The sequence below is a fragment of the Artemia franciscana genome, unplaced genomic scaffold, assembly GCF_032884065.1.
Source record: "Artemia franciscana unplaced genomic scaffold, ASM3288406v1 PGA_scaffold_67, whole genome shotgun sequence".
In the NCBI taxonomy this organism is placed as follows: domain Eukaryota; kingdom Metazoa; phylum Arthropoda; class Branchiopoda; order Anostraca; family Artemiidae; genus Artemia; species Artemia franciscana.
In genome coordinates this window covers 598,584-621,422 of record NW_027062705.1, presented here as the reverse complement: position 1 = coordinate 621,422, position 22,839 = coordinate 598,584, and the positions used below count along the sequence as shown (strand labels likewise).

The following is a 22,839-nucleotide window of genomic DNA, read 5'->3' as shown; positions in this document are numbered from 1 at the left end:
CAAACTAATTATTAGACCTCAAAACCGACAATTTAGCCAGCAAAGATTGTATGGTAAACAGAAGGGGGTCACAACGACGAGAAGCGTAAAAATCTTAAATCAATGATTACGAAACTTTTTTTATATACCGAACACCAAATTTGACTCCATGACACTCATCTTGTCTTTTTACATTGGAATAATAATTCAGTTCAAGAAAAACGAACAATTAACGGAACTTAAATTGTTTGTTCGAAAAGTGAAAAAACTGACACAATACACAAAAGCCTAGTTTTGCGTCGATCTACAATGTGCAACTTTTGGCCTGTTTTTCAGGTTTTTTTCTCTGCAACACGGTATACAATTATTTCTTTTGCACTTTTTTGGGATCAAACTCTAGTTTGCCTGTACTATCATGCCCTTAACCATACCTGAGACATTGCATATATACTTTATTATTTTAAGCTGGGTCCTTAGCTGTCCCTGAGATGTTGCATATAAACTATTTTAGAAACTGGAAACACACAGTGTCTATGATTAAGTTTTACATCCCCCTCAATATCCCAAAAAGTTTCAACTTGATACCCTTAAGAGTTCCTAAGATATTGAGGACACACCATTTGGGAGACCAGGGTAAAAATACGGTTTTTTGACTTAGTTCACCACTAAAATTGTCCCTGACAAGCTCCCTGATTTTTCCCCTGACATTTGTGACTCATTTCTCTTAGTTACTTCCTAAGCATTGGACCATATATCATTTTCACAAACTGGATGCATTCAAGTTTTAGGATTTAGTTGAAAAAATTCCTTCAATACTCTCTGAACTGTTCAATTTAATATCCTTTGCTGTCCCTGACATACTACATATAGTGCTATTTTGACAACTTGGATGTGCATAACTACTATTAATTTTATTCAGTATTTCCCTCAAAATTCTCTGAAAGCTTTTAACTTAATACCCTTGGCATCCTATATATTTCAGATACTCCTTTTTGATAGCCTTGATACACATAGTCTCTGCTGATTTAGTACGACATCCCCATCTGGCTCCCCGAAAAGCTTATACTTAGTATTGAAGGCCATGTCTGTGATACTGTTCCTGTTAACAACCTAGATGCACAAAGTGTCTTTTGATTTATTTCAACGACCTCCTTAATTTTCTTTTAAGTTCCAGCTTAATAGCCTTAGCCTTTCACGAGATATTGCAGGCATGGCCTTTTGACAGCAGGCATGGCCTTTTGACACCACAATCTAAATTTCACCTCAATATCTCACCCAACGTCCCTGAAAGTTGAATTTTCATGCTCATAACCATTCATGAGATATTGCAAATGTGCCCTTTTGACAACCCTTCTCCATTTTTTGCCTTTTTTCCAAATTGCAACAGATATGCTCTGATATTTTTAAATGTAAAGCCCTTAGCTGTTCCTGAAATATCCCAGAAATGCCCTTTTGATAATCTGGATGCACACAGTGTAATTTTGATCTACGAGTTCAACATTCCAGATCTCGTACCCCGAGATTCTGTGAAAGTTTGACCTTACTATCCTTAATCTTACTGGACATCCACGATCAATTATACCACCTTTCCCAATTTATGAAATTTGTATATGCGTGACAAGGGGCAAATTGCATCATTTACACTATTTTCTCCAGAGGTTTCGGAGGCTATGTCTTCTCCTGAGTTATAGTTATTGCACTTTTCAGCTATTCTAAACAAAATGCCTGCCTAAAAGTTTGACAGAATGTCTTTGGGATTGATGGGGAAGTAAATTTCTAAAAAGGTGTGCAATGTAGTTGATTGCCGTTAAAGTACTTTTGACTCTTGTACAGAGCACCAAAACCTTCAGTTTAAAATTATACGAGCCGATCCAAATTTATATGACAACCCTTTCCATACAAAGTTGCCTGGTCAAAATAAACGAAAAATAAATAATACAGTGAAGCCATATCACTCTTTAATTAGGTATGTGGGCTGATTGACGTTAAATGAGCGGCCAATAATATGCACAATCTAATAGAATGGTATTGGTCTCACTTCAACATGGTTCACGATGAATAAGAAGGTTTAAGCCTCAGTTTGCCAATTTTGATCTGAAAAGATAATTAAAGACTTGTTTTAACTTAATATAGGCTTTTTCAGAATTAAGTGTATTATACACTTTTGCATCATACTGGCTCTTGTTGAAGACAAGACATTAATTTATTCAGTCATTGCTACTAATTCCTATATTCTTGTGCAGATAGCAACAATAGATTAATGGCTTAAGTAGAGAGTTTTCATGCTTCAGAATTGAGTAGGAGAGTATCATTTCACGAAACATAATTACCTTGCCGAGAACTCATTTCCATTGATGCCAACGTTACTGACAGCCGTCTCATCCCAATAATAATAATAAAAAAGAAAAAAAAATTGAATCTTCCTCGAGGTCTCGTTTGCTGTCAAAGATAAAAAGCGCAATTTCTGCTTATATTCAGCTAGATACAGTTTAATGCTTATCTTTCCTAGATTTGCTGTTTTTTTCAAGCTAGTAACAGCACAATAACATTATTCATAACGTTCAGCATAACGTTAAGCATGACGTTTCCATGCATTTAGCTTTTCATGCAAAACTTCTCTTTCCCTTTTCTGTTTTTTTTTGTAAGAGAAAAGGAGACTTCAAATTTTCTGAAAACTCATTTACATAACGATTTTTGTAAATTACCCCTTTTTATTATTTACACAAAGCAGTTAGGGCATATGCTTTTGAGATATATTAAATATACCCTAGTAAAATATATCCTTACGGCTTCAGGAAAAAAAAAAACAATATATTACTCGAATTAAAATGGCTATCTTTCCAGTTTATAAAATAAAAGCGAGATATCTTGCACCTTTGATGGCTTCTATGGTAAGAGTAAAAAAAAATTCCATTATATTCTAGCTAGGTGATAGGCATATCTTCCCTTAATGATCCTTTCATATTTTTTTTGCCGATTTAAGTTTATTCTTCCCTTTTATGTCTCTTGGAGAAGCAGACCTTTCTAATTGATTTGAAAAACTCCTTTTCTATTAATTTGAAGTTTAAGCTCAGCAAATAGTAAAACGTTTTCTATTTCAAGACCTGAGGAGATTTTCAAAATAGCAGCCAATTATCAAAATGTTTTCTGGTAATCAAAATTGTTTAAAGGGAATCAAATTAGAGCTCAATAGACAGTGAGAATGGATTTTTTTTTTCTGCTTACTCGAAAACGAAGTTTTCAGTCGTGAGTTGTGATTCAATTTTGTCTTCAAAGAGAAAATAGCATTTTATCAATTTTGGGAGCAATGATGCAGTCTAAGAAACAATTTATTATTTGGTTGTCTTCTCACAGAATATAAACAGATTTTCTTGCTTAATCAGAAAAGAACTGTAGGTTTTGGCTTTATTCTATAGAAGCATAACTTTCAAAAAGACGAATATAGAAGTTGGATGGTTATTACTGATCGATTCTAAACAACTGTTACAATTAAAAAAATTATAACATTTCGGGCTATGTGTTTTAATTGTCTTAGCATCAAAGAAAAAAAAAGTCAGAATGTACTTATGAATTTACAGTGACGCTATAATATATATTTATTTTACTTGCTTAAGTTTTAGGCAATTCGGGATTAACCAAAGTTACAAAAGGAAAATGTTCGAGTTATAATGCATTTTCGACAAAGTTCAAAGACCTTTTGGTGATTCGGTCGCTACTCTTGTATGCGTTAAATTCTTTTCTTTTTAAGCTTTTCTTTATATCTTGTGTTTAGTTTAGGTTTAACCACTTAGGAGAAACGAATCCAAACAAAACGCTGCCGTATGTTAAAGCAGTTCCAGAATAGCCAAAGCTATATTTATAGAAAATATAGGATAAAAATGATATATAGTAGGATATATAAAAATGATATGTGACGAGGTTGGATGAGTCAAGACCTCATATAGCACTTGTAACAAGGTCGGAACCTAAAATTAGACTAGGTACTAGATTTATCGATTCCATCATCCTTGCACGTCAAGAAGAACCGAACTCGCCAAAGCCCTAGAAATACCTCCAACTCCCCCAAAGAGATCGGATTCGGTCTGGTTACGTCAATCACGTATCTAGGACTTGTGCTCATTCTTGTACTCGCCAAAGCACTAGAAATCTTCCCAAATCCCCCAAAGAGATCGGAGCTGGTCTGGTTATGTCAATAATGTATCTAGAACTTGTGCTTATTCTTCCCATCAAGTTTCATCCTGAAATCTCCACTCTAAGTGTTTTCCGAGATTTCCGGTTTCCAAGACTTCCGTTTCCCGCTTCCAGCGCCCAATGTCCCCGGATGCGATCTGAATCGAAAACGGAGTATCAGAGATATGACATCGTTCTATACATCAAGTTTCATTCAGATCCGAACACCCATTATTTAGAAAACATACCTCATTTCTAACCCGCTTTCCCCTTCCTCCAATGTCCCCGGATGCGATCCGAATCAAAAACGGAGCATCTGAGACATGACATCGTTCTATATATCAAGTTTCATTCAGATCCAAACACCCATCGGTTAGAAAATATACCTCATTTCTAACCCGATTTCCCCTTCCTCCAGCCCCCTCACCAGATGGTCAAATCGGGGAAACGACAGTTATTAAGTCAATTTGTGCAGGTCCCAGACACGCCTACCAATTTTATCGTTTTAGCACGTCCAGAAGCACCGAAATCGCTAAAACAGTAGAAAAATCCCACAAACAGAACAGATACGGTCCGGTTGTTTCAATCACATATCTAGGACTTGCGCTTGTTCTCCCCAACACTTTTCATCCCGGTCTGTCCACTCTAAGCGTTTTCCAAGATTTCTGGTTTCCCCCTGCAACTCCCCCCAATATTGCCGGATCTGCTCGGGATTTAAAATAAGAGCTCCGAGACACAAGATCCTTCTAAATATCGAATTTCATTAAGAACCGATAATCTGTTCGTTAGTTAAATATACCTCACTTTTTAAATATTCCCAAATTAACCTTCCTTCCACTCCCCCCCCCAAATGGTCGAATCGGAGAAGCAACTATTTCTAATTTAATTTGGTACGCTCCCTGATATGCCTGCCAATTTTCAGCGATCACTATATTGATCACGTATCTAGTTTCGGATCTTCTTCATGTAAAAATGGGGGTGGTCCAGGATTCGACCATGAGACCTGTTGTACCCTAAGCGGTAATCATACTCTTAGACCAGCAGGCCACACTTAGAAGGACAATCATTTGCTTTATCGGCGAATAAAATTCTTTTCAATTATCTCCTTCATTCGTCCCCCCCCCCCCAGATGGTCGAATTGGGGAAGACACTATTCCTAATTTAATTTGGTCTGGTATGCCTGCCAACTTTCATCGTCCTAGCTTCTATGGAAGTGAATGAACTAGCGAAACTGGGACCGAAAGACAGACAGACAGACCGACGGACAGAAATTGCGATTGCTATATGTCACTTGATAAATAGCAAGTGCCATAAAAAAATCAAAGCCAAATTATCTAAAACTTGTCTATAGTATGGTATAGATCTAGTATGCCTAGGATCATAGTTCGTAATCTTGGCGAATTCCGAATATCAAACACAGGCATGTAAACATTCAATAAAAACAAATTCCCTTAATAAAATCCAACCTATACGACTCAAAGAGGACCATATTCTATATCTTTAAGGTTAAAATTACTAGCAAGGGGGACCTATTCAATATGAAGCACAAACTTTTAGATTGTTGTCAGGCAAAGATCCAGAGCCTTAATTTGGATGGGAAGGCTGAGCTAGCAAGGAAAAGCTAGCAAGGTGTGAACTTAAAACTCCATCTACAGCTGAAATTAGTAAATGAAGGCATAAGTGTTTTAATTGGAGCGTCCAAGATAAATTAACTACGCTGCTGCTTCCGCAAGGAAATGGAAATCTTTGTCGAGGTCGGTATTTCCACTAAGTGTCAATTTCCATTAGCCAATAAGAGAGGAACTCAGTCAAAGGCAAGTTTACCTACCTGTTGCCTACTGTATTTGGTAAGCTATAATATTCTTCCATGCTCTCTGATGCCGTCACGGTGGGGTACATTTTCAATATTAAATAAATGGATATTCTGAGTGGCTGAACACCAGCGTGAAAGGTTCCTCTAGAAACTGGACAAGACGAAATAGACAAATCCTCTCTCAAGACTCATTGCCTGAGAGCGCACCAATTGTTTAAAAGCCTTTTTCGGAGAATGAGGGGATTATTCTTAGTGTTGTTGCCGGTACCAATGGCAAAGGTACTGTAAAGCGAAGAAAAAAGGCCAAGGAATAAGAAAATGCCTTGTCAGTCGGCTGAGAGAAAAGGACACAAGTTTTGCTGAGGCTGCAAAACTTGCGCGAATCAAGACGCAGCAAATGAATGAAAGAAGACAAATAGTGCATTACTGTTGCACCAGACAACAAGCTCTTGAGTGAATTTGGTTTATGTTAAATTTTTTGCTCTATGAGATTGGAAGACAAAATTAATCAGGATAGAGTATGATCTCAAGCAAAATAGGCCACCCCAGTAAAAGGCGGGTGGTATAAATGTTGATAGCCCTGGAGCAAAAATTGTGCCTCACAAAGAATATTCCCACATAAGGGACCTCAATGTGGTGTGCCAGAATAAACAAAAAAAATAAAGTTTTTCTAAGTGAAAGTAAGGAACAACATTGAAAATTAAATTGAACAGATATTATTCCATATACGAAAGGGGCTGTCTCCTCCTTAACACCCCGCTTTTTACGCTAAAGTTTTTTATTGTTTTAAAATGTAGAGTTGTGAAAAAGTGTCAAACTTTAGCGTAAAAAGTGGGGTATTGAGGAGGGGACAGTCCTTTCATATATGGAATATTTCTGTTCGTTTTAAGTTTTAATGTCGCTCTTTAGTTTCAGTTAAAAAAAACTTGTTTTTTTATTTAATTTCTGAAAGTTTGTGAATTAATGGAGGTTTTGATTTTGGCTCAACGTATATGAATAACTAAAATGAAATTTGCATATTAATTTTACTTGTTTTTGCCTTATTGGCATTCTCAAAGTTTTGATTGAATGATTTTGAAAAAAGAGAGGAGGAAGGGGACCTAGTTGCCCTCCAATATTTTGGTTACTTAAAAATTCTACTTTCTATAGTATGTACTATTCTACTGAGAATGTTTTTTATTAGTAATTAATGTGCGTAATTTACAAATTAACTAGCGCAATAGCTTCTATTTTCATATATTTTTATTAGGTATATGAGGGAGTTTGCACCTCGTGAATACCTCGCTCTTTACATTAAAGTTCGAATGCTATAACTCTTATAACTTTTAATTTTCGTTATAATGAGCCCTCTCATGACATTCTAGGACCACTTGATTGGTACGATCATCCCCGGGAAAAAATACAAAAAAAACAACAAAAAACAAGATAAATAAACACACATCCGTGATCTTTCTTCTGGCAAAAAATACAAAATTCCACATTTTTGCAGATAGGAGCTTGGAACTTCTACAGTAGGGTTTTTCTGATACTTTGAGTCTGAAGGTGTAATTTTCATTAACATTCTATGACCTTTAGGGGGTTTTCTGTCTTTACTTCGAAAATAAGGTAAATTTTCTCATACTTGTTTTATGGATAAAAATAAATTTGATGAAACTTATATATTTAAAATCAGCGTAAAAATTTGATTCATTTGATGTATATATTGGTATCAAAATTAGTTTTTTAGAGATTCGATAACTATTGAACCGGCTCGCGTCTTATTATAGTTTGTTACCATGACCCGTTTGAAAAGCTCGTTGGCCTTATGTTGTGGTGTGCCCTGGAACAGATCCCACGTATGGGAGAAAAATAAATATAAACAGGTTTCATGTGCAGGGAGACGTGAAATATACTCACTTAAGCATTGACATAGACTCGACTGAAGAAACTGAGAAGAAGAACCAAAAAATATATTTTCGGAGGTAAAATGAGAACCAGAAAGCAATGAGGCAAAATAGTAAAATATGCAGAGTGGTAACTGTTTCTGCATGGGCTTTATATTGAAAAAAGAGGGTATGTCGGATCCTGGGTTTCGTGTCGCTCTGAACTTATAGGGATCGTTGTTGGGTGTTTATAGATTTCTGATATATAATTACGTGGCCAGCTAATCTTAATTGTGCATTAGTGAGTAATTGTACTTGCTTGGTACCATTTGTAAACTAATGAATCATCCTTAATTTATCTTTTTCTTGCGAGTAATCCATTACAGAGTTGGTGGCACGCATTCACCTGTTCTCTACTCCAATTGGTAACTTGTCTCGTTGTTACCAATTGATAACTTGTCTCGTTGTTACCAATTGGTAACAACATCTTACAGTGTTTAAGTCCAAGAACAAGATCTCTCACATGAATCACCCTTTACATTCGTTACCGAATGGATGTCAGCTCTTTTGTATTTACTACGTACCTTTTTCCTTGATTTCAACTAGGTTGGCAAAAGATATATGGTTACAATTCGTGCAACTAGAGAAAGTTGAACTTCTAGTTGTATATTTACTATTTTTCAGGAGGAAGGACTCCAAAGGGGAACGGTCCAAAAGGGTTGAACAGTCAAATCAATATGCCCCAGGGTTAGCATTATCCCCAAACCACCAGAAGTAATAGTCCTGAATTATATAAACTATCTGTTGTTCACATAGAGATTTTAGCAGTAAGAGGGATCATGTCATAGTCTTGACTAACCAATCAGCTAAGAGCGATTAGGGATTTTCTACTCGGTCAAGAGTCCAAACTCTCCCAAGAGTATATTCTGACAACGATACATGTACCAGAACAAACCAAAAGGTGCTATGTGTTCCCGAGTTGTTATGGGTATTGGCTGTTTACCTCTAATTGTGTTCCATTTTTTTTATATATTAACTTTATCTATGTAGGTAAGATATCTAGGGTTAGAACTTGATTTATAGAGGAAGTATAAATGAAAGAAGATACCCAATAATAAGTATTCTACTACAAAAAAAATTTTCTCTCTTCTGTCTAATATTTAGCATTCAAGGATTTTTGGACATTTGTTGTTTGACGTTTGCAACACCATTGTCTCTATAAGTTTCTGTTAGTCTTAGCGATAGAAAGCCATGCTTTCATGATGTTTCTTTATCAAATGGTAATATTGTCTTCGACAACAGGTTTTCCATAGTAGAGGATCTAGTTTCTCCAGTATTTAATCTCTTTATAGGACGTTTCTTCTGGAAAAGCCTCGTCACAGCAAGGCCTCCTGTAGTGTCTTCGCCTCTTAACTAAAACAGCGGTTGCAACAGCGGTCCTCTCTATAGGTTGAAGGGATTTCCTAGCAACTATTTGAATGGCAGTTCCCTTGTCCTTCTTAACCCTGTTTTTAAGAAATAGGAAAAAACAGGAGAAAAGGCAATAAAAGAATGCAACAGGTAGGAGAGTAAAATGGAGGAATAAATTCTACTTACAGCTCTCAATCTGCATCGCACACTGTTGTGTGTCATGAGGATATGTTTTGAAATTCATTGCACATGATAAAATTAGAGTCAATCTAAAAAAAGAAAATCTAAAAAAGTCAATCTAAAAAAGATGTTCCAACTTTTGTCAGGAAGAAACGGGATTGGTAATGAAAGGGATTGGCAAAGGCTTAAAACAGGCAAAATAAAAAAATTTTCAACTTAAAGGAAAAGAAAGTGTAAACTAGATACAAGTCAGAGTTGCACAGTATAATGAAAGTGACACGAGAGTGCCAAAAACAGCTAAATTTTTCTCAAATTTAGTGGAACACTCAATTACGCATAAGGAACCAAAACAGCAGTCTAACAAACTTAATTTCAATTTATCTTAATTTACATTAACAAAATTAGAGTTGTTTATCACAAACAAAGGAGGTTTAACACTGTTAATAGGCACATTATTTGCTGTGTGTTCAAATGAATCGTGAAATATTTTTAGAAAGATCATTTATTTTAGCTTACAACCCTGTCAGATAGCTCAGTGCTTTCAAAACATGAACAGCCCAAAACTTATGCTGAAAGGCTTCGCACAACGAAGCCATTATCGCACATTCAAATTCCATTAATTATAGCCTGATTGATAATTTTTTTCACAATGTCAAAATTCTATAGTTTTAATCTTCAGAGAGGTAAATTTAAACGTACAACATTTAGTTGGAGATATCCCCCCCCAAAACTATCTCAAAATCTGTTTCCAACCTTACCCATCCATGAAAGAAATTAATTGAACATTCTTTTTACTTCTAAAGACTTCAATTCTAGAAAATGTTGGCTTCTTTTTTCCTGTAAAAACTATATATTTTTACAAAACACCGTTAGTTTTCTATATAGCCAATTTTTGTCTAATAATTATCATTCAGAGTATAGTTTACGCTTTAACATGGTATGATTTAAATTTCTAATATAATTGGTTTCCTATAACAGGACCGAGGGAAATCTTTTCCCACAAACTTAATTACTGCTGGGAAAAGATAGGTGACACATGGGGATCGTAAGGAAAAAATACTAATTCATTCAACTTTGGAGTCAAGTTGAAAGGGCCAATCATGGGTATCAGCAGAATTTTTCGTAAATGACGAGGGGGCAAACCAGATTAGAAAATTTTTTGAGGGTAGAAAATTATTTGAAAAGATCTCACAGAAAACTGTCATGCAAGTTGATGTGGTTTAAAAAACTAAAATGAATTAGTATTTTTGATCTTTCCGGCAAAAGAGCGTTTATCTCTAGATTCTAAATCATCAGATTCTCAATATGCTGAACTCAACGATGAGGTACGAAATGTATAAAACCATATTACTGTTCCTGCTTCTAGCACCTAACCACAATTCTAATATGTTAAATACAAATCAAACTACGCATCCTTCGTAATTATGATCCTTCCTTGACCACTTTATTTACTGATATTTATTTTCAATGTTTTTAGAATCTGAGCAAAAATATTATTATAGTTAGAGTTTACTGGAAACTAGTACTCTGCAGAAGCAATCAAAAATGAAAGTTCAATGTTCAGTGTATGCTAGTAGCATGGGAATTGTAGCAGTCCTACATACAATAGCTTAACATCGGGGGAGCTGTTCTTGTCTCAGAGTGAGACCGACTTTGCAAATGCTTTTATCATCAAAAAACATGTTATAGGGTAACTGGACCTCCGAAACCCCTGCAAAAGTATTTGTTCAAGGAAACACGTTATTTTGTGGCCCTTGAGAATTTTCCTAAAATAAGAACTATAAATATTTAGCCTCAGAAAGGATTTTTCACTGATCATGTTCCAAATACAATACATATAGATTTGTTTTTGCACTCAAACAAAAATGACTGTACTTACTTTACCATATATAAAATACTTTTATCTTGATAGAGCCAAATGTAGTGATTGGGTATAGTCATGTCTTGAAATGTAACTTTTTTTGCGTTCTTGAAAAATGAGTCAGGGCGCCACATGTCATTGAGCCAGTTTACGGGGAGAAGCCGATACTCTGAAGTCATGTTATCTGGCAGTCTGAGTCTGTGATCCTTCCATGTTTGAGCAAAGAAAATATCAGCAGCGTACGTCTAGGGAAGAAGAAGATTAAAACAGGTATTATTTAGTACATCCAAAATGAACGGCTTTGGAAAATCTTATATGAATATTAGATGCTGTCAGGAATCGCAGTATCCTCAAGATGTCAAGAGGAAGGGGGGAGACTATTTCTGAAGATTCTCCTTCTCTACCAGTAAAGAATGACATGGAAAGCTCTCCACAATCCACACACTGCATTCACCATATATTCTAACAATAATATCCAAGTAAGTAGAGCTGTCTGGTAGGTCAAATATATTGCTGTTTTGTATCAGCTTTTTATGCTTATTCAGTCTTAATTAAAGCGACCTAATCTTCTTATTCCGCCATGTTCTCACAAAAATGGAGGAAAAAATACCAAAACATTAAACGATCTTACTTAAAACTACACCATTAGATTCAACATGTCAGAGAGTCGGAGTGGTTAGCGCACTGGAATTCAAATCCTGAGAAGAAGGGCTCGAGTCCTGATGTCGCTGGTTGTTTGGTGTGGAAACGGGGTCAATAGTGTGTCTCTGAAATCTCAGCTAGAGCCAAACCAACTCTTACTGGGTACTTGGATGAATCTGGTGTGCAGGGAAATCGGGAGAAGTGTCAGATGATTTACCCCAGCCACGCACTGCACTGCTGGCCAAGCGCAGTTAATCAGGAGATCAGCACTTGGGTGCCAATCAAAAAAGTTTGTTTTCTAAGTTCTTATATTAGAGAATTTACTATCGATTTTTGAAGCTCCTATGCACAAAAAATATGAGATTTAGTATTTTTTGCCAGAAGAAAGATCACAGATGCGTGTTCATTTGTTTCATTTTTTTCCAGGGATGATCGTATAAAACTAATGGTCCTAGAAAATTTTTGGAGAAAATTTGTGGACTGTTCTGCAAACTTTAATGCTTATTTTAGGAGGGCTGAGGAAGAGACAATATATATGGCATAATTTTTATTCACTTAAAGTTTTAACGTTTCTCAACTAGGGAGGGCAGACCCAAAAAACCTTTGCTGAAGGACTTTTTTCAGTTGAATCAAATTCCTGTTAATAATCTATAAAACTGAGGGTAAAGAGGTACGATAGTTTACCTAATTTTTTATTCTCTAAGAAGAAAACTCTGTTCCACACATCCTCTCTCCTTCTAAATTCATGCGATTTTTCTCTTAATACTTTATTAACAACACCTCTTAGTCTAACAAGCATCATCATACTAAGTATTTGTTTCTTAGCACCATCTGGAACCAGTGTTTGTTTCCTGACAGCCGCTTCTACCAATAGTTGCTTCTTAGTGCCGCCAATATACGCAGCACAGTGCTAGTGCTGATGTTTCTAATGTATGGTGTCACGGTTGAGACGGGCCAAGGGTTCTACAAGGTCTGCCCTCGTTGGTATTCTCGTTTCGGGCTTGCCACATTAATAAGGGGTCAGGATAAAGGGGAATTAAATTCCCACTTTGTGTTTTTCGTATTGGACTAAAATTTCTTGGACTTTATGAGCTATAGTGCATATGAATAATTTTTTTTTCTATGGTAAACTAAATGCCTTATCATAGTGCCTGCTTGTTGCCGCCTCCTATTCGGTTACCTGGAGCAGTACATTTTACCAGATTCCGAACTGGAATATTAAATATTTTGTTTTTTGACAGGGTGGCTTCGCCTCCCGTTTTTGTTTATTGATCGCTTCACCTGCCTTCCTAGTCAACAATCTAGTATGTTTTCCCACCTAGGAATTAAATTTTTCATGCGTCTCATTCTCTCGCAATTGATCCCTAGCTGATCATTTCAGCTTATTGGGGGCCTATGGGTTGCTTTTAATTAAGTATTACTCTCCAAAACTCCCCATCAAGCTTTTACTAGATTTTTCATGGTTTTTACAAATTTCTGGTGGTCTTTCTCAAAGACATCAATATGAAATTTTCTTTCTCTTTCATCTATCTCTCTATCTGCTTTCCTAGTCCTTTCCTCCCCCTCTCTTGCTCCTTCTTCAGTCTCTGTTTCACTTTTGTCTGCCTTTCTACGGATGGTATCTCTTTCTTTCCATTTTCCATCTTTATGAGTCCGGAATTTTTCATGCACAAAATTATTGGCATAATTTCGTAAGATCATGGCGGGAGGGCAATGTTGGAGCCAATTTTCCCAAATCATGTGAAAGTGAATGTAAAAACTAAAAACATTAGACGTATGGTACCATAAAGGTAATATTTAGTACTTTGAAAGTACTGTAAAGGTACTTTATAGTAATGTATAAAAATAACTTATAAAGAAATATCTACTAAAGATAGTTATATAAAGAAATATCTACTAAAAAACCTATCTATTTCTGTTGATGCTGGAATTATGCACGTTTATCTTAGTTTTGACAAGGTTTTGGAAGAAACTACATTTCAGATGCGTAGTGGGTAAACTGGGGTCGTGGGACTGGGCCAAACCGAAGTCCGGTACAGGCAGTTTCCGCCCCTGCACCATAGAAAATTATATCCCTGCTCGAATAGCATTATCTTTCTTCAAAAATTTTAATTAAGTTTCAAAAGGATTCAAAATTAAGCACTATATATGTCGGTAATATCGCTTGATTAATAAACCAATCATCACAACCCAACAATTGCAGCTTGACAAAAATAACGATAAAAAATAAATGACAAAAATAAATACTATTACGAATTATCAGCGACCGACAATGTGACTCGCTGATAAAATTCGTTTTCCTTAAGTAGAGCCAGGCTCGTCAAATTTTCAATTAGTAATAGGGTTATTAATTCAATGTTCCTCTGGACAATGTTTATAGGCTATTATATGGGCTAAAATAGTTTGTATCTTCCAAAATGGCTGTTCGATTCACTATCAGCATTTTGATAGTAGCGCTAGTAATTTTGCTACCAGTATTAGTCTCCTAATGACTCCAATGTAGGTAGCACAGCGTCACCAATGCCACTGCTAATGGCATTAGTATACATTACTAGTGTAGCATTGACGGTACTAATCGCGGTCAAGACGTTCAACAGTTTCTACAAGTTCTTCCCTCAGTAGTATTCTTGTTTTTGGGCTTACCAAAGCTGTACCCAGTAAGAGGTCTGACAAGTGCACTCTATGTAAGGCATTTCTGCTAGTGCATGGGCCCACGACATCAAGCCCAGAACTCTCCTTCTAAAAATCTATCTTTCTCTCATAAAAACTATCTCGAGTAATATAAGACCTCCTCGCCTATACCAAACTCTACCCTCTTGCTATGTCTAGACTCTACCTGGGCTTTTCAAAAAGAAGTCAGAAGTAAAAGTTGAAAAAAAGCTTACTATTCAGGTTAACTTCACGAATCAAAGAGAAGAACTGAAATCAAACTAAACAAGGTAATTTGAAGTAATTTCATTCTAAATGAGTCATCAAACGACTGCATTTTTCTGAGGCCTTTCTTAATCAGGGGATTCTATCAAGACGTCTCATAGTGGGTTAACCGAGATAGAATATTAACAGGGAAAAAGCATATTTATTGAACCAGGGTTGAAGCATTCAAATTAAAAAGAGAAGTGAATTAACCTCCAAAACTGGCATTTATCTGATAATAAGGGCCAAGGGTCCAAACACTAAGTATTTTTCCTACGGCAGAAATCAAGCAAACGCCTCTTTAACTACCTTACTCACTCTTGTCACACTGACAAAGGGGTTTACCAAAACAAGTTGGAGCTGGAAGAGGTTTAACTTGTATATTTTCCGAAAAGCCCTCGAAGCTCCTCAGCCCCTTATTGTAAGGCAAATAAGAACATGCCCTTTTAGTATCGCCGATAAGGCAGGAGGTATCACACTGTAGCACTTGTTCTAAAATTCGAGAAATGAAGGTGGATTTAGATATTAATCCCTCCCCCTTCCCTTGCGCGACAGCTGCTTCTGAGTATACCTGAATGCTCATGAGAAGTTAAGAAATTAGGGCATACAAACGGAGTTCCTTAGGCTTCGTGAATATCCCCCCTAAACATATACAAATTACTCCAGTCCCCATAGCGGATGCAAAATTATAACTCGGTGTCATATATTTTTTGATAATTTCAGATCAATTGGTTGCCTCCGAATATTCGCTATGCTACATTTATGGCCTTTTTTGAGCCAAAATTGTGGTCTTGTGCGACAAAATGGCAGAAAACGTTGCTTTGAAGGTGTGTAAAATATCTTTATTTTTATAAAACGTGCAAGAACTTTCAATTTCTGGATAGATGAGCCTTCTGCCGATATTCTTTGCTATTTTTATATGATTAAACCTATACGATCATACTTATGAGGACAACAAAAAATCAAAAGCACAGATATTAAGAAACATCTTTAATCAGCCTTCTCAGAATAAAACTAAAAAATTTAAATTTTACAGATAGGGGCTTGGAAGTTTGGCTATACGATTTTTTTGTATTCTGAATTTGAAGGTTTACATTTTTATCAACACACGCGTCTGTTCTACCCTTTCCTGAAATAATTCAAATTTTCACAGCCTTTTAGCTTTTAGTGGGTAATTTTAAGGAGGCCCTAGACGATCAATCATTTTGATCAAAAGCTTCTGTCAATCGACGACCTTTTGGGAACCTGTTTGATGTTTGCGTCAAACGTTGACGGTGACTGATAGAAAGATTGAATGACTCAATCATTTTGATCAAAAGCAGTGTGTTAGATTAGCTTTGGTTGAGATTGAAGGGCTGATTGAAGGATCGATTGAAGATCGATCGAAGCCCACGTCAATGGATTGATGAAAACTTTTGATCAAAATGATTGACAGTCTAGGGCCTCCTTTAAACTTCTACGGTTACTTCTTCCCTAGAGTGTCGGTTAATAATAACACGAGTCTCTCCATGATTACAGTTCGTTGCCAGAAACTTTTTGCTAGGTCTTGAACTAGATAAAACTGCACTTAGTAATGTTAGCCAATTGTCAACAATAGCATAATCTGTTGTAAATGGCTTTGAGCTATGAGATTCTGCCATGCAAAAGCGCAACAAATCCTTTTAGTTTTAATTTGCTTTCGCTTCTTCGTCCTACCCTGACAATATTTTTGTCGGAACAATAATGGCGAGCTATTTTACTATGAGCGTGATCTGTGATTCATTTAGAGGCAGAAGAACCAGTGAAATATTATTCTCACATTGGTGTAGGAATGATTCTACAAATACTAATTTGAAATGAAACATTTTATTATAAATGGCAGTTCAACTTAAACTCTTAGCCAAATATTTTTGTTAGTCTATCTGTTTTTTATTCCTCACTACGTATTTTTTGAGGAACTTTAATTTAAAAACGGGCTGAGACAAAGGAATTTGGAAGGATGACTTCACAATCATTTGGTTAAATCAATTTTCCTAGAGTAAATTTGTTCTTGCGATGTTTATCAATTTTTAATTTTAAAACGCCTTGCGTTCTCTTTTATTACATACTGAAATAGTTAAGCTTTGAACTTGTAATGCCAGTTTTTATATAGTATATAAAACACCTAACACGATCAGGAAGAAAAAAGGAAGTGCTTTTCAAACCTATACAGGCAATTGTTGTAAAAAAAACGAAACTGTACTTTTGAGCTTAGGGTGTCTTCTTGCGATGAAAAATATTGCTTTTATCAGCATCTTTCGATGGGACTGAAAGATGGCTGTCGGTTGATGTCTTTGGGGAGCAATTTTGTTACATTTGGAAGACAGTTTCTAAGCTAAAGCTGAGAATAAAACAAAAAGGTGGGAGATTCCTTGCATTTCACATGAGTATAAAATATATGTTTCTTGGAATTACTCAAGCTTTTAAGCATGAAGTGTGTAAGAATTTTAATCAGTAGCAACATACATTTCCTCGTCTTGTAAAAGCACAACACGAGGACATCTGTGGCTTAAAACAATGAAGCGAATACAAATTTTTGTTATCTTCCTAGATGACGGATACAAAAATTTAAGAGAATGAGCTTAAAATCGCCGAATTGACACAAAAGAGTCCACCAAGTATATATCTTGACACTCCAGATGATAGGTTGTCATACTTCTCCGACGATGACGATGACGTTGGTTCAGCCTTCCTGTCTCCAGAATATCTTATCAATGATCCTAGCACATACTTGTTGCCTCTAATGGATAATCGCCACTTCTTATTGGAACAGGATGACGGGTGACAGGGAAGTTAACGTTGAACCATGTGACAATGACTCGTTGAAAAATCCATCCTCCAGTCAGAAACAGGAACCGGAAAAAGCAAGAACAGGAAAATCAAAGAAGAGATCGTAAGTACAAAACTGGAAATTTAGAGATAGAGAAGGATTATCTGCCTTGAAAATGGGAACCTCGTAAATTCAAGGCATCTTGGAGACTCCAGAGGAATGCTTCCAAAAATTCTTTGACAATGAAATTCTTGTGCTGATAGTTGCACAAAGTAGCTTCTTTGCACCCCAAACTTAGTTTTGCAACCTCTGCGTTAGTTTAGGCTCTATGTTTCATTGATCAGTCCCTGGAGTTGTGTTTTATTTGTGTGTTTGCATTCAATAACGTCAAAGTTCAAAGTTCTGCTTCACTGCCGAAGAGATAAAAGTTTCAATGAGCGTTATTCTGTTATTTGGAATAATGATTCAATGGAAGATGTGAACTGGCTCAGGTCATATCCGTTCTAAGTTTCTTTAGGTCAGCCCCGAGGAACCCCATTCCATTGACGAGCAAATAATTCCATTCAAGAGGCCAAGCGAATTGGGACAATATCTGCCGACAAAGCTTACAAAGTGGAGAATTAAAGTGTCAGAAGAAGTGGCGTGCCTGATTTTGCTCATAATTTTGGAGTTTATTAAGGGAGGGACTCTCTTTTTGGAGATAACATGAATCAGGTCTTGAAGTATGAGGCAACATACTTTACGTCGAATGAGTACCTTGCCAGACATACCAAACTACAACATTTACTTAGAAAATTGGTTTTTGAGATTGAAACTAATGAGTTTGTTCAAAATACAAGGATTTTTTTTGTGTTGGTATATTAATCAAAGCACGACTAAAGGGCTACCCACTCCTCATAGATGGTGAACTAATTTAACTAGGGAGAGGAACGTCAGATAACAGAACTGACATTCACTCCGGCGTTAAAGTAGCGAAATGGTTGGATAACAACAGGTTTTTAGATGCTTTTACACATGCAGGAATAAGGCTACAGTATGCTTGCAGAAGTTGGAACGTCAAGGACCAATCTAAAATTGAAGTTACAAGGCCAGACATTTTGTGCGAGAAAAACGGTCATATGGGCTGCGTAAGTTTAGCAGACTAGCTGGTGGAAATGTGTAAAACTCATCTTTGGATACAAAATTATTATATGAGAAACTTCTGGTAGCTCATTGACACAGTAGCCTGCAATAGGTGGCTTCTTTTCTGGTCAGAATTCAAAAAACTGACTTCGAGGACAGACTAACCGATGATCTGTATTGCCTTCATGTCTGAACTTGCTAATGGGTTGTCTACCTTGGCGAGTATAATCCCATAGATTTGGTAGACTATCCACAGATGTCAAAGCAAGTCCCATACTCGGTCAAAGTCGCGGTTGAATCTGACCGGCAATATCTGCTCAAAGCGATGGACTTGGGATCACTGGCCAGAAAAGAGTGACAAGAGCCACTGAAAAGAGTGCAAATCAGGGTATACCACTTTTGAATACAAAAAATGCGACCTACCACTGTGCCTTATCTCTAAACAATTATTTAAAGCCTTCTCACCAAGTGAAGCTGTTATATGCTTGAGAGGCTAATGTGTATTTTTACGAAGAGGTCTAAAATTGATGATTTTGAATAAATCATGGCAAATTTATTTTTTTGTCAATCGTCTTACCGCATGGGAAACGCTTGAGATTTTTCTGGCACTAATGCCATAGTGGCCAGTCGCATGATCTGAAAGCTCTAAAGCAAAATTTATGTATTGTAGCCCACTGCCTTTTTATTTACAGAAAACACACTTTTTTTCATGGTAAAAAGACCATACTTTACCTTTACCTATTTTATCCTAAACCTAAATAAATGCCTCTGTTCAGTTTTCAAAATAGGGATTAACATTAAAATAGAATTGACCATTGTCAGGTTAAATCTTTGTTTAACACTTATCTAGAAAATCGTCGCAAATTTCAAATTCCTGTCTTGGTAGATATGTGATGAATTATGTATATTTTGAATGAGCCTCAAAATTTGAATCTTTTCATGTATCTTAGAATTTGTTTCTTTCATGTTTCTTTCATGAATTTGTTTCTTCGAGTTTCGGTTGCTATTGAGCCGCATCACTCTTTGCTCAGAGTTCGTTACCACGTACTGTTTGAAACGGAACTAGACTATACTGCAAAAAATTAATCAACTAAACAGTTTAATGCAGTTTAATCACTGGGCTCTTATACACCCCCCACCAGCCTCCTCCACCAAGCTTGTAAAACAAAATAAAAGTTCAATACACAGGAAATATGACACAAAAATTTAGTGCAAAATTTGCATCTGGAATAAGGCCATGCGCACAGTCCTACTAATATTCAGTTCAAAAAAAAACCAAACTCTGCAGAAAAGTAGAATAAGAAATTAAAGGCTCTAATGAGTCAAATCAATTTAACCCTAAGGCCAAATTTTGATACCTTTATTCATTTCAGACTTTGATGAATCTTATCTTCAAAATGAACCTGAACTTGAAACGTGTAAAACCAATTGACATAATAAATTCTTACCGACAAAATATCCCCTTTACATCACTTCCTTGACCAGGGATCTTGATGTTTCCCCCTTCGGTTTGAAATTTACAGGCTGGTTTTATTGGGGAAGTAATTAATTATTAGGCGTGTTTCCACCTCCGGATTTGCCCCTAGCGTTTACTGGCAGCATTTCTTATTTGGAGCTTGGAAAAAACCGTTGGCTGGTGATATCGCTAGTTTAGAATCATGGAAAAAAAAAATTTCCTACAAAAAAATTTTTTAATCCTTCTAAGCAGCATATAAACCCTGAAAAATGATTGGGAGTGACCAAAGTTCCAAAGCTTCCACACGTTTTATATCTGTCCATTGCAAGATGATATTTAAAGTATTTTCCACGTTTTAGAAACTATTTCAAAATTACACGCTGGCTTTATTGGGGAAGTGATTAATTAATAGGTGTGTTTCCATCACCAGATTTGCTAGAACAATTTACAAGTGGTATTTTCTATTTAGTGCCTTGAAAATAACCGTCAGCTAGTAAGATCCCTGGTTTATAATCGCAGAAAAGATTGGCATGGTAAAAAAAAATCAAAATAAAATCGATAACATATATGAATGTTCTAAGCAGCAAAATAAAGCCTGAAAAATAATTAGGAGAGAACAGATTTCCAAAGCAACGACACGTTTCATGTCTGTTTATCATAAAATTATATTTAAATTCTTTTCCAATATTCAGAACCTGTCTGACAATTCGTGGCGGTCTTTATTGGAGAAGTGATTAATTCATAAGCCCGTTTTTACCAAAAGAGTTTGGTCACTAGTATTTACTGGCAAAATTTTCTATTAGGTACATGGAAAAATCGTAGGCTAGTAATATTACTCGTTTTAAATCATAGAAAAGAATTATTTGGTGCCAAAAAATGGAAAAAAAATATAACCCCCAATACAAATTAAGGTTCTAAGCAGCAATAAAAGCCTGAAAAATAGATAAAAGTGATCAGCTTTCCAAAGCATCAACGGACCTCATGTCTGGTTATTGCAAGACCACGCTTAAAGTTTTTTCCAATTTTTAGAATCTTCTTATTTATATAATAAGAGTGCTCCGATATTTGAACCTCATATCTTGCTGGGTTATTTTCAGCGCAATTAGATGTTAAAACAAGCTTTAAAGTACTTGCGACATTGAAAATGGTATTGAAATGGTAATTCTCATCGACATTCGGAATCGAAATGGTGATTCTCTGAATTAGTCAAGTTGAAACTTAAACAGCCATATGTCTTTCGACTCTTTTTAAACGAGCCACAATTGTGTATGAATGTATGTATGTTTATATACTTTTTTTTTCTCGAAATCGGATCAATAATCGTTTCTGAAACTTGACAGAACAGCTTTGGGAAATTTCATTTAACTAAGGAAATTAAGGACATTTCTTAATTTGGGAAAAATATTTTTCATGTGAATGACGTTACATTTAAACACAATTGAAGGGCAACTTACATCATTTTTCTGCAAAGGTGATCGTATCAATTTTGGTGTCTATGATACGTGCTTATACACGATGACGAATGACTCCAAACAGCTCATTCAAAAGACATGGATCATACGATGGTGAGAATCACATTGAATTGCAAATGGAAATGCTACACAATGAAATATGCGTCGGAAGGCAAGTCAAAACTAAAATCTCATGCGAAAATATTCAAGATGATGAATGATTCCCAACAGCTAAAACAAAATATATGGGAAAGATATCTATTGTAGTGACAAACAAAATGAAACAAAACATTTACTTCGATTAGAAAACTTGCAATAATAAGCATCACACTGAATCACAAATGAAAACTTCCGGTCAGAAGGCAGGGAAGAGCAAGAATCACAAAGAATTGCAAACGAAATTGACGTACAACAAAATGTATGTTTGTAAGACGTGTAATAACGAGCATCATCGATCGAATAGAAAGCAGACGCATGTAAAATCATACAAGATGGCGAATGACTCCGAGCAGCCAACGCGAAAGGGATTGTTTAGAACTTAAGATAGACCTGTCCTTGTACGTGTAATCTGCCGACTTGGCGATTGGATTTTAGAAAATTAGGAAAATTTACGTGTTGAATAACCAATATCTTAAATAGGTATTAGCTATTCTGGTGCAGGGCAGTTTCACTGTGTGATTTTTAGTCCAGCTTCAATATTTGCTTGTTCTTATTAGTTTCCTTTTGTGGTTGAAGCGAATAAAATTGTTATTAATTACTTGTATCTCGATATTCTCGGATATTCAAGATATTATTTAAGTATCGTATTGCGTATCCTTGACGCTTCGCTATAATATACTTGCGCATCGTTATGTTGGTTGTGTGACAATTATTGAGTTAACCACTATTATAATCAATAATAATTAAAATATAACTATAATAATTATAATAATTATTATATAACTATAATAATTAAAATTAACATTAACTACTTAGATCTCGATATTCAAGATATTATTTAAGTATCTTATTGCGTATTATGATGCTTCTCAATAATATATTGTGCATCGTGATTTTGGCTGTGTGACAATTATTGAGTAGGTTGATTATTGAGAGAGTATACTTTAGATTAATTAATTAGGCTACATTACGGAGAAATATCGTATATGTTCTCATATTCAGTTTAAATCTTTAGTATACTTTTAAAGAAGAT

General features: G+C 35.8%; 1 protein-coding gene across 1 annotated transcript in view; it reads right to left on the bottom strand.

Moving 5' to 3' along the window:
- LOC136042108 (glycine receptor subunit alpha-4-like) overlaps positions 1-22,839 on the bottom strand; it is a 151,411-nt gene that overhangs the window by 49,857 nt on the left and 78,715 nt on the right. Inside the window, exons 4-5 of the mRNA XM_065727004.1 lie at positions 11,294-11,520; positions 9,421-9,503 (exon numbers count right to left, since the gene is read on the bottom strand). Of these exons, the coding sequence (XP_065583076.1) occupies positions 9,421-9,503; positions 11,294-11,520 (310 nt within the window). The remainder of the gene's footprint in view (positions 1-9,420; positions 9,504-11,293; positions 11,521-22,839) is intronic.